This window comes from Aulostomus chinensis, chromosome 8 (genome assembly GCF_037954235.1).
Source record: "Aulostomus chinensis isolate RoL2024-O1b breed Wild chromosome 8, RoL_Achi_v1.0, whole genome shotgun sequence".
Classification (NCBI taxonomy): domain Eukaryota; kingdom Metazoa; phylum Chordata; class Actinopteri; order Syngnathiformes; family Aulostomidae; genus Aulostomus; species Aulostomus chinensis.
Window position 1 is genome coordinate 1,923,513 of NC_141327.1, and position 12,192 is coordinate 1,935,704.

A 12,192-nucleotide genomic window follows, 5' to 3' on the forward strand; every position below is an offset into this window, starting at 1 on the left:
GGTGAGGCACTACAGGGCTGAGGGGTGATGATGATAGGACCTGCTGATCTGTACCTGATGGGGGGGGCACAACCCCCCCACCATTATAATTTGTCAATGAAAATTCTTACTGGACACAATATTGGTTTTTAAACTGGAAATGTGGGACAGGGGACAGAAGGACAGAGGGACAGAAGGACAGAGGACTGAGGGACAGAGGGACAGAAGGACAGAGGGACAGAAGGACAGAGGGACAGAAGGACAGAGGACTGAGGGACAGAGGGACTGTGTTAACCGGAGCACAACTGAGACGGTGGAGGGTTTATTCCTCACGTCGAGCAGTAAAACCTCACCGGGGGAACCAGCGACTGGCCTGCCTGAGTGAAGAGCCACATTCTGTTGATGATAAACCAGCTGCCAGTGCAGTGTGGAGACAATCTTTAAATCTGTTCTCACATTTTTGAGTTACTATGCTGCTAAATCTCAAATTCAGAGACACAGAATGACCTGGTGGAGGGTAAAGCAGCAGACAACACAGTTAATAGGGAGCAATTTTGGCCTGTTGACAGGGTTTCCCACAGGACCGAGTGATAAATCGTCTCTTGAAATGAAGAATCGAAACTCCACATTATGATATGATTTTAATGAGCAAGCACCAGCAGGCCGTGAGGGGTGGAGGAGTCCTCCGTCGGCTGTAATGGTGACTGGCGGCGCTCGTAACTGTTGAGCCAAAGTACAAAACTGTGGTCTGGTTCAAGAAACCGCCACCGTATCATGTGGCTGGCCAACACTGACAGCTAACGTGCTACGAGTGGTGCTATGTTGCTAAGCTAGTTAGTGAATGCTAAACAGGTGTGAGCGCGCTGTTTCCACATGTTTATGTGTTTGGAGTGAGTTAAAGAAGGGAGGGAGGGGCTTGTTGTTACTGATTGGCGTTTATATTCGCCAGTCCTGTTAAATGGGGCCTCACCGTAACCTAGCTGGCGTTTGCAAAGCTGAAACCAGTTTTCTCTCTGTTCTCCAGCTTCTGTCACAGACTCACAGGAGCAACGCTGGAAACGTGTGTTTTTCGTTTCATTTCTTTAAGTCGTCCTTGTTTTAGCGTTCCCACCAGAAGTGTTTTGATTCTCTGAGCAGTCAGGGCTTCCTGCTGCTGGGGTCAGGGGCGCGCGCGCGGGCACGGGGGGGGGTATCTGCCCCGTCCCCCGTCAAACATCCCCCTCTCTTCTTGTTCTACTCCACTGGGCACATAAAACAGAAGCAGGAAGCACAAGGTGAGCCAATCTTTTGCGCAGAGCCAGCGGAGATATCTCTGAGCTCAACCGGACAACATCAAGTTCTCTTTGTTACAAAGCAAAGAAAAAGCCGAGATGTCGAAAGAAAATCCTCCTGGCTTCAGGTCTGGCAGATGGAGGGTGATGAAATCCTCAGAAACAGTGTGGTAATAACCATTCTCGCTCTCTCCACACTGCTGGCATGTCATCTTTAAGAGGCCATGCTCACATTCAGGGGACATCTTCACATTTCTCCGGTCGATTCGCGCCTCGCTGGCCCTGCTCAGCAGATGAAGTTCATCACCAGCAGCTCAGTCTAGACAGCTGCCCTGCTCGTCCTCAGGAACCTGCGCCATTGTGGTGGAAGGACCAGGTCTGAAGCCTGTGTGATAACTCCATGAGTTCCTCTGATCTCAAACCTCACACAGATCTGGTTCCGGTTCTGCTTGCAGTCCGTTTCTCTACTCTGGGTTCAGGTGTGGGGATCAGAACTCACTGTAGTATTTGTATTACCTTCTGTTCAGCTTTAAATACTCAAGATTGTGTTTTTGTGAATGGCGCTGAGGGAGAGAGCAAAGGGAAGAACGGGGAGAGGTTAAAATGAGTACAGCTTCACTTTGTTCCGGCTGCGATTCGGGATTAAAACCTCGCTGTGATACTTGAGGAGAACTATCATGATGCTGAAGTGACTCGGTAATGAAATGGCTCCTCCCCCTTCACGGCAGGGCGTTTCTTCTCCTTTGCTGCTGTTGATGTGAAATGAGGTCATTGAGGGTTTGTCGACCTCCATTTCCTGCTGATGGCGGGGGTGCTGGAGGGAATAAATACACAACAACTACACAAACTTGGTTTAAATTAAGTAAATGCTCCTCTGTGTCTGTGTGTTCACCAGTTCTTGTGTGTGTGTGTGTGTGTGTGTGTGTGTGTGTGTGTGGTGTGTGTGTGTGTGTGTGTGTGTGTGTGTGTGTGTGTGTGTGTGTGTGTGTGAACACATTCACTTGTTCACCATCACAGGCAACTGGGAAGGTTGGTGGCCAGCAGAGGAACTACAGCTCTGATCAAGTTTGACTGCTGGAGGGAAAACCTCAATGAAAGCAGCGGATGGAGGGGCACGTGTAACAAGGAGAAAGAGAGAGAGAGAGAGAGAGAGAGAGAGAGAGAGAGAGAGAGAAAGAAAGAGGAGCACATATGGCCTGAAGAGTCAGGATGGAACGGACAACTCCCACACAACAGGAAAGATAAAAATAACCATGGATGTATGGTTGATAGAGGGGTGGATGAATGGAGGGATGGATGGATGATGATGATAGATGGATAGAGGTGTGTGTGTGTGTGTGTGTGTGTGTGTGTGTGTGTGTGTGTGTGTGTGTGTGTGTGTGTCCCAGCTAACACGTCTGCCCCCTGTGTGCATTGAACTCATGAAGCCGTTTCCTGTTTCACAGCTGAATCGTCCTCCATGACAGGAAGTGAAGTGAGGAGCTCAGGTGATGATGAGTGTGCTGATCATCTTCGGCTGTGAGAGGGAAGATTTAAACACACCAACTGGAAACCTGACAAAAATATCAGGGCAGTTGTCCATGAGAGCTTGTTGGGAAAGGTCAGGCAGCCTCTGGGTCTGGGACGGGACTGGGACCTTGAGAACCTGCTCTTCTTCTCAAACGTTCTGAGAATGTTGCCTCACTCGTGAAGAGTCATGGCTCAGGTGCTTAAGCAACTTCCCCAGAGCAACGAAGGGATGGAACCTTTGATGGTAGAAATTAATAAACTACTTCAAAAAAGTTTTTTTTTCTTGAAAGAATAAGAAGAAGAAGTCTGACCCACGAGAGCAGGTGGAGAACATGTGAGCTCCACACAGAAGGGCCAGCACGCTCAGAGCCAATCCCAGCAGCCTTCCCCCTGGACAGGTCACCAGTCCATGGCAGGGCCAACACATAGAGACAGACAACCATTGGCTCTCCCAGCCACGCCTACGGTCAATTTAGAGTCTGGATTAACCTGGTCCCTCTTGATGTCTTTGGACTGTGGAGGAAGCTGGAGTACCAGAGAGAACCCAGCAGGAACAGGGAGAACATGGAGACTCACCCAGAAAGACCCCGTGCTGCAGCCGGGGCTCCACCCACAACCTTCTTGATGGGGGCCACAGGGAGGACCACTGCTCCACCCACAACCTTCTTGATGGGGGCCACTGTGAGGACCACTGCTCCACCGGGCCGCCCTGAAGTAGTACTCTGTGTCTTAAATGATTCCTTTGTTTTTATCATTATCATTGTTAACACAACTTGTATTTGGTATTACAAAATATGTCAGTGCTATTAAAATTGGCATTTATTAGGACCTGAGCCTGAAGATACTTCACTATTATGTTTGCTCGGCAGAGCAACACATTATTATTATTATTATTATTATTATTATTATTATTATTATTATTCCCTGTTTGTTTTGTTTTATTTTGGCCTACTTTGTTTTTTTTTTATTGTCTGTATTGTCGTTTCATTTCAAATTTAAAAAAACTGTTAATGTGAGCTCATATTTCTAAAGTTTAATCAATAAAGTAAAAGAACTAGAAAAAAGAACCAAAAGTTTAAAACCTCCATCTGCTGGGAGTTTTATATTTACTGATTATTTACTGATTATGATTGTTATTATCATTATTAATAATAATAATGATAATAACAATAGTGTGTCGTTTTATTTGCTGCTATGATTTGTCTGTCATTTTCATGTTCTGATACTGATAATCACCAATATTAAATGATTCCCAACACAACTCCCCCATCATTCCTTCCAGTGTCATGTGGGGGGGGGGGGGGTCACGGCTCGTGAGCGGGTCAGACCAGGACCAGATCCGTTTACACCAAAAGCGAACGCCATTATCTCATCCCGGATTGCCATTTTGCCGTCGGAGAGTTCTAACCGTCGGGCTGTCTCGCGGATCGGCTCTGGCCGGTCCTCTCCGGGCTACAGCGCGGATACCGCGCCGGGTTTTGCGGGTGTCCGTCGGCGGGCTGCTGTCCTGATATCACTCCGCTGGCATGGTGGAGGAGCGGACCCGGGTATTGTGATGGTGGCAGGCAGGCGGCAGCCACCGAGGACACACTTCCGCCACCACTTCCCATATCCGCGTTTTGCGCCGTCCGGGTTTCTCCAGTTGCCTCGCCACCGGACTACCGGGGGCGCCTGAGCTCCCAACAACCTCTCACCGGGACTTCTTTCAAACCCAAACCATATGAGATGCAAGTTCACCGGGAAACTCCGGAGCCCTCTCGGTGCAGACAGCAAAACTTTTTCTCTGAGGACAAGACGGTGAAACGGCGAGTGGACTGTTGCTGCCGCCGCCGTCCGCGGGACGGTTCGTGTGTGTGTGACCGGTCCCGTCCCCGGTGTTCTTAGTGTGAGCGGGACAGCGGCGGTGTTGCTGAAACTCGTCCGGGTCTCGTATTCGTGTTCCCGGGTTGTTTTGAGCCGCCAGAGCGGAGGAAGGAAGGAGCGACCGCCGGGCTCGCTGCCCTTTAAACCTCTCCGGCGACGGTTACCGGTCGAACCTCCGCCCGCTGTCCGGCTCCTGGGCAGGACCGAGAGGTAGGACAGTAAGTTGGGTAGCGGAGGTGGAGGAGGGGGTGGCTGGAGGAGGAGGAGGCGGCGGTGGGGACGAGCTTGACGGGGAGAAAAGTTCCTTCAAAATAGCAGCCAGCCGGCCCAGCGATGGGGGACTTCGCCTCCCCCGCTGCCGGACCCAACGGCGGTATCTGCATCAACAACAGCATGAACCCGGCCGCCGGCAGCGTGGTGCCCGCCGGGACGGTGGGCATCCCTAAGCACAGCACCGTGGTGGAGCGGCTGAGGCAGCGGATCGAGGGCTGCCGGAGACACCACGTCAACTGCGAGAACCGGTACCAGCAAGCCCACGCCGAGCAGCTGGAGCTGGAGCGGAGGGAGACGGTCAGTCTGTACCAGCGCAGCTTGGAGCAGAGGGCCAAGAAGTCGGCCGGCGGGGGCGGCAGCAAGCAGCCGCAGAGCAAGCAGCCGGACCCGGACTCTGCCTCGTCCACGGAGCAGAGGAACAACACGCTCATAGCGGTAAGGACGAGCTCTCAGCCCCGGTCCCGAGACCCTCCTCACCCCCGTTACGCGCTCACTGTACCGTATACTAGTGGAGCCCCGACCGCTGCACGGGGGCTCGCTGGATGGAACACACCTCACTTAGTCGAACCTGGGAGTTCACAGAGAACCCCGGACCCTGAAAGCAGCCCCGGACCCTGGTTGTGGAGAGCGGGCTGCTGCACCAGCTGGACCATCAGTGGTCAAGTTTGTGCTCACCGGCTCAGAAACTTGCTGCTAACTTCTGGAGGTGGTTTCCTAACTACTTCTGCTTTCTCGGCTTTGTTTTGGCTGCGTGTTGTTGAGCTGCTGCTGCTGTCAGCGCAGGCAGTTTGTGTTCCGGTGTGCTTTGTAACCTTTGTACCATGCTGGGAGCCAACAGCCAGCCTCCACAGTCAGCAGACGGCTGCAGAGTCAGAGTATCTGATTACTCCGGAGAAACTTTGATAAGACGGTAGATCTCCACGCTGTCCCCCGCACACCCCACGACTCTCCCCGTCTCATGAACCGAGACAGAATCATGCTGCCCTTCTGCCGTGTGTGGAACTGAGAGGAATGCTACATTGATTTCCTGTTGGTAGGGGGCAGTGGTATCATGGAGGATTGTTGTGTTTCTGGCGGTTTTTCTGTGCTGATCTTTTGAAACTGCTGAGCAGGTACAGATCAGGTCCTGAGACGACAATTAGACGGAGAGAAAGATTGTGTGGATGTGAAGAGAACGTCCTGGTGTTTGTATGTGGTTGCTTGCATGAGCGAGAGACAGAGAGGTGGAAACAGACACCAGCAAACTGTTGTTCTGGCTACGTCTCCTGTTGGGCGAGCTCTGGTTTCCCTTACAAGAGACCAAAGGATCCATGTCAGGAATGTCAACATTGTTTCCCTTTTGTTGCTGCAATGAGCCCAGTTCCTCCCTTTTTGAAATGCAAAACGAGAGTGTCTTTAATTTCTGCGACAGCCTCAGCCAGCATTTAAGAGCCTGAGAGAGCAGCCGTGATTTTAATAGTGCAGGACCTCCCAGCAGCCCTTGTGGATGTTAAACCGAACCGCCCATTAGATGGCCGGCGATGAAGGCTCCCAGAATGGAGGGATTACTGCTTAAAGACACAGTGGCATCCCTGGGCTCCTCGCAGCCACGGATGATGCAGACACACGGCGCTGAACAGCTGAGAGCACCGAGCCGGTGCCTCGTTTAGGCAACATTCTAAGTGCTTGATACGGTCAGGACATGAATTGTGAGAGGGCATGAGAGAATAGTCTGCCTCCCCTCTCCCTGCTCTGCTCTCCTCTGTCGGAGCGAGCTGCAGCTAGGTGGCTGTGTGTAGTCGCAGACGAAGCAGCATTCTAGGAAAGCCGAGTGTGCTCTTGGTGGAACACACGCGCACGCACAAATACCCACAGGACCTGCGTCTGGAGGGGGAACGTTACACGCCGTACTTCAAAATAGCGACGGTGTGTTTGAGTGCCGTTCCACCTGGGAGCTCAGTGGCAACATGTCAGGTCTCAGGTGTGTCGGACGTGTTGGTGTGGCGCCCTTCAATTCACGAAAGGCAAATACGATACAAGTGATGGTCCGAGTTTCTCAGGGTAAAGGTGTTCGTGGCTGTCCTCCATGACACACGGAGTATTCCTTATTGTCATGTGCATCCCAGTCCTCTGCAGCACGGTCTGGTGGTTCTCAGACACACCCACGTCGGGGCAGGGGCAAGCCTGTAATTATGGAAAGTGTGTGTTTGTGTTTAAAGGGTAACTATTAGTGAGAAAGGAGAGGAGGATGCTGGGAGTCCGTTCCCTCTGTTCCCACCACTTATGAAGCGTCTTGTTCTCACTGTTTGACCGAGTCTGCTGGGGAACTGCAAACTAGTCAAAGCACGAGTAAATGATGGAGGGGTGTGATGTGTACACACACACACACACACACACACACACACACTCTATAGAGGGGTCTTGGAAGTGCAGACTAACTTGTAATGAGGGGGTTGCCGGAGAAACACCAGGCCACCTCTCTGCTTTCTAGCAACAGCTATGCATCCCGTTGCCATGACAACGGCACCGCCAAGGATTCATCTGCATTTTAAAAACTTGAGACTTTACATGATGGATTCATTTACCACCAAATGTTGCTTGTAATTGTTATGGGAAGAAGACAGAGGTGGGCAACTGACAGCCACACTGTAAGACTCAATGACTAGAATACCAGGAGAGATCACACACACACACGTACAGACACACACACACACAAATGTATATATATTCACACGCCGGTGGGGTGGGTAAGGAGGGATGGAGGGTCTCCATCATCAGTTTGTGGTCTCTGTCACCGGATCCAACACACAGTCCCGCAGTGCAGCGTGGATGATGGGAACAAGCGTGCGGACTGGGAGCCAGGATCCACCAGTTTGGACACATTTATTGATAACACTGACGTGTATTTTTTCTGTTAGCCGTGTGTGAGATTGTCAATCTCTGCAGAAGCGTGTTCTGTTCCTGACAGTGTGAAGCGCTTGATTTATTCCCGAGTGGGTGCCGACAGCAGGACAAGCAGAAGCTCTACTGAGCATGTGTGTAGGCGTATGTACGTATTCACACATGTGGCGGCGGCATGGTCGCCTGGCATTCACGTCTGCACGGTTTTAAATACGGAGTTGAACGTGGTCGCACGCACAGATGTCCAGAAGGGACACATATCCTTGTGGCTGTGTGTGGACACGGAGGTGGGGTTTACAGCTGTGCAGCTAGCATGTAGCTTCACAGCTGCTAGCGGCACCTGCTACATGCCAACGTGGCGGTAGAGGCACCACATGATGCTGTATACAGGGGCAACACCACTGGAGTCATCAGGAGGGTCAGTTACGGTTCCATTGATGGAACTGGAGAGTAACTGCCAACGTTTGTTCTCTGCAAAGTTTGTTGGGTTCTATTCCGAAGTAGGGTGGAACATGGACACAGCCAGTGAATGCTGCCTCCTTGCTGACTGAAGCCCCTCCCACTCGACAAACCGGCTATTGTCTGTAACAGGAACAGCTTTAATCAGCAGTCACCAGGGTCACATGACCCCGCAGTGGTGCAGGTGTTTGTCACCTCTGACTCTGATGGCTACACCAAACTCAGGTGAACGTGGTCGTTTTAGCCGCTTTTCTGCGGTTTGCATCTCAGACCCACAAATGCCGAGCAGCCGGGACTCGACCATGGACAGCGTACGCAGAGGAGTGACGGCGTGTCGCCTGCGCCGGTGCGTTCCATGACTTCTTTTCCTGACACGTCAACTGTCAGCAACGTACTGAACCCCATCACCGTCCTCCATGCTGCTTTTACTGCAGCTACCAAAGATTGCATACAAACCCCAGATGCTTCACTCTGCTGCTGTTTTGACGACATTGATCACGTCTTGCTGGTACGGCGATGCCTGCAGGACACGGAGAGGAAAAACAATTGTATGGCAGCTCTTCATCAATGCTCAGCGCCGTCTCAGCCTGCCTGAGCCGGGTCTGCCTTAGCCGGGCCTGCCTGAGCCGGGCCTGCTGCAGACCTACAGTGTGTGTACTTGGTGTTTACTGGGTGTGTACTGAGGTTGTTCTACTATTAAAGCGACAAATCCAACTGGCAGGAGGTGGAATGTTTTCTAAAAGCCAAATGTGTGTCAGAATACCACCCTCATGCAGTACTGTGGAGCCGCTCAGAGATCCCAGTATGTTCATGGTATTTTATTTCACAGTTTAGTAAACGTGCTTGCAAAAATCCCACCTTTGTCACTTCAAACTTTTTTAAATTAAAATTTGAGTGATGACACTCGCGTAATCGAGAATCATCACAAGATCAGCCATCGCTGCGTTAGAGGGACAAATTACAGTTTGATTTATGACTTTTTTAATGCTTCTCGACTGTAACACCTTCCTCTGGGGAACAACTTTTTCTTTTCTTTTTTTTTTTTAATTCTTGGTGCCTTTCTTGAAGCAAATAAAGCCTGCAACCTGGCTTTGGTCCTTCCCAAGAGACGGCACTCCTCAAGTCCGGAGCAGAAGGGCGCTCTCGCATCAGACGCTCGTAGGTGCGACGTCTCGTAGGGGTTTGTATTAATGTCACACACGCGATGACCGCAGGGAATTAAACCCTGTGACCTCTTTAAAGTGAACGATCTGGTGGTTTGGGCTCCTGGAGGCAGCGAAGGCTGAGCTGCATCTCCATCGAGGAGATCAAGGTCAGACAGACATCGCCACGTCCTTCTGAACGTCTTCATGGCGCCACGTTTGTCTCCTTCCTGAGAGTCTTTGCTGCTGCTCTCAAACGATTTCACTTGGTGTTCTCATCCTCCCCGATGACATTTAACAGCCGCGGGGCACAAGTGTGAGCTTGTTCATTACATGTGTTGGTGGAGGGAGAATTAGTGATGGCACCATCAGCATCGTAGCCACACTTCCTCCGAGCTGTTGAGCCGACTGCTGCAGGAGACAGCATAGCTGCAAATTCTCTTATTTAATACATAGGGGACGTTTATATTTGTACAGGAGGGCTGGCGTCCTTTATTCAGCCTGGCAACAAAATTCTAACATGACGGGATGTCATGTCTGCAGCTCCCAGGTTTCGCCAGGCCCGCTCTCGTCCCTTCGTCACCGTCCCGCTGGAGATCAAACTCGCGGCCTCCTCTTTCAGGCCCGGCCTCCCAAGCAGAAGGCCACAGTGTTGCTTTTAAGACAATCTGGATTCTTCCTTTCTGACCAAACATCCAGTGAGATCTGATTAGCTGAAGCTTGGAGCTGCGAGGCCGCAGAGCTGTGAGGGGCTCGTTAGTTCCACTACAACACAGTAGCTCAGGACAGGCTGTCTTCAGCTCTGCTCCCTGGCATCCACCTCACTGAGGAATGTCTCTCTCACACACGCACACACACTCACACACACACGCACACACACACACTCACACACTGTTGTCCTGCTTAACTCCTGGCAGCAGAGGCCGGAGTGTGGGCGGCTGAGTTTTCATGAATCCGAGGCCCTTCCTCCCTCCCTCCTTCTGCTTGCTCCCTCCTTCCTTCCCCCCCCCCTCTTCTCCCCTCTTCTCCCTCCCTCTGTTTGCCCCCCCCCCCCCCCCCGCTCCCTCCCTGTGTTCACTTCTCTGGTTTCAGCTTTGGTAAAGCGCTAATGTAGCGTAGATGGTCTTGGTGGCAGCAGCCTAGTTAATGTCAGCTGGGAGTCTTGCCCAAGTGCTATATTTAAACTAGTGAGCTGGCATGTAGCTGACACTCGCCACTACGCACACGCTCGCACGCAGAGTGTGACGTCGGCGTGCACTTGTGACATCACGGGAATGCTGTTTTAGATGCCACTTTCACCGTCTCTCTGGTTTTTGTTGATGGGAGCTCAAACCCGGGTGTTTTACCTGTGTCTGCGTGAATTCGTTTCGGCACATATGTCTTCGTGTGCTTCCTCTCACGCTTGTCCCTCAGTTCCTGTGCGCACACTGCTTGTTTTTGATTTGGGGCGGCTGTGACCACATTCCCTCCTCCCACGCTTGTTCACATGTTCTACAGGAACACACACATTCAGCACAGTTTTCCCTCCCTTTGGGCTGTCAGAGCAACAACACACTTGTGCTTTTGTGACGTGAAAGTTCATATTTTTAGAATAAAACACCAAATTAAAAGCTATCGATTGCAACTGTCATGCACGCGCTTGACTCTGTGCACTATCAGCTCAGGTTTTAAAGGGTTTGACCCAAATTTCTGGTCTAGGGTTTTAAATATTTGCTCAACTAGTTTGATCGGTTTTTAGTGTTTACTCCTCTTTACAACTTCGCGCGGGGTTTGCCCGCCAACCCGAGCCTGTAACACTGGACAGACAAACCTGCATGTTTGTTCAGTTTGTGTAAAAATTGTGAGTAGAAACTTGTTCTCAGTCGGAAGAATCCAGTGTGGTGCATCTCCTACCACTGAAAATAGTTGGTCGTCTACGGATGAGTTAATAATCAAATCTCCTGTAACCAATCATAAGTAGATATTGACCTGATCAGTTAAACGCCATGTTCCGATTATAAAGGAAATTGGATTTAAGTGTCATAAACATTTAATTTTAGTTTTTCAGTTAAACTTATGGGTGGTGTTGTGTCTCAGGGCTCTTTGGATCATTTGAAATCAGACTCAGACACCTGTGATGATAACTTTTGCCAGGTGGGCCCAATTAAAGGAAAACCACCTCAGAAGGATGTTTCACGTTATTAAGCAGGTCACAGTTTTAAAGCAGTGTGGGAAAGAAAAAGGATCTCTGCTACCGAAAAGTGTGAAACAGAGCAATGCCCTGGACAAGGTATGGAAACACCGGATGTTTCGCGAAAATGTAAGCGAGATCATCGTGACTGTGAAGAGATTTGTGGCCGACGCCGGCGGGTTCGTGCAGATGAAGGCATGGTAGGGAGGTTTAAGAGCAGCTGCCGTTACAAACCAGCAAACGTGTTTGAAGCTGCTGGAGCCTCTGGAGTCCCGCGAACCTCAGGGAGTAGGATCCTCCAGAGGCTCGCGGTCGTGCCTAAACCTAGAGTTCGGCCACCCCTGACCAGTGCTCATGAGCAGGAACGGTGGCAGTGGGCCCAGAAGTACACAAAGACTAATTATCAAACAACTCGTTTACTGATGAGTGCCGTGCAACCCCGTGCTGGTGGGCCCCTTCAGGTGATCATTTGGAGCGCGGTGTATGGAGAAGATCTGACGCTCATCTCTTGTAAATGATGTGATTATTAATCAATTATTATTTGTAGAATCAGATATTAGTTGTTGAGTCGTCCGAGTGCTTTTGGATTTTTAATTTAAAAGTGAACAGGAACATCTTCCCTGGTATTTAATCTTCAGGTACACAA

General features: G+C 50.8%; 1 protein-coding gene across 1 annotated transcript in view; it reads left to right on the forward strand.

Moving 5' to 3' along the window:
- Positions 1–4,168: 4,168 nt before the first annotated feature.
- The window catches only part of maml3 (mastermind-like transcriptional coactivator 3), a 97,641-nt gene continuing 89,617 nt past the window's right edge, over positions 4,169–12,192 (forward strand). Inside the window, exon 1 of the mRNA XM_086210412.1 lies at positions 4,169–5,330. Coding sequence (XP_086066538.1) covers positions 4,956–5,330 — 375 coding nt within the window. The 5' untranslated portion in view covers positions 4,169–4,955. The remainder of the gene's footprint in view (positions 5,331–12,192) is intronic.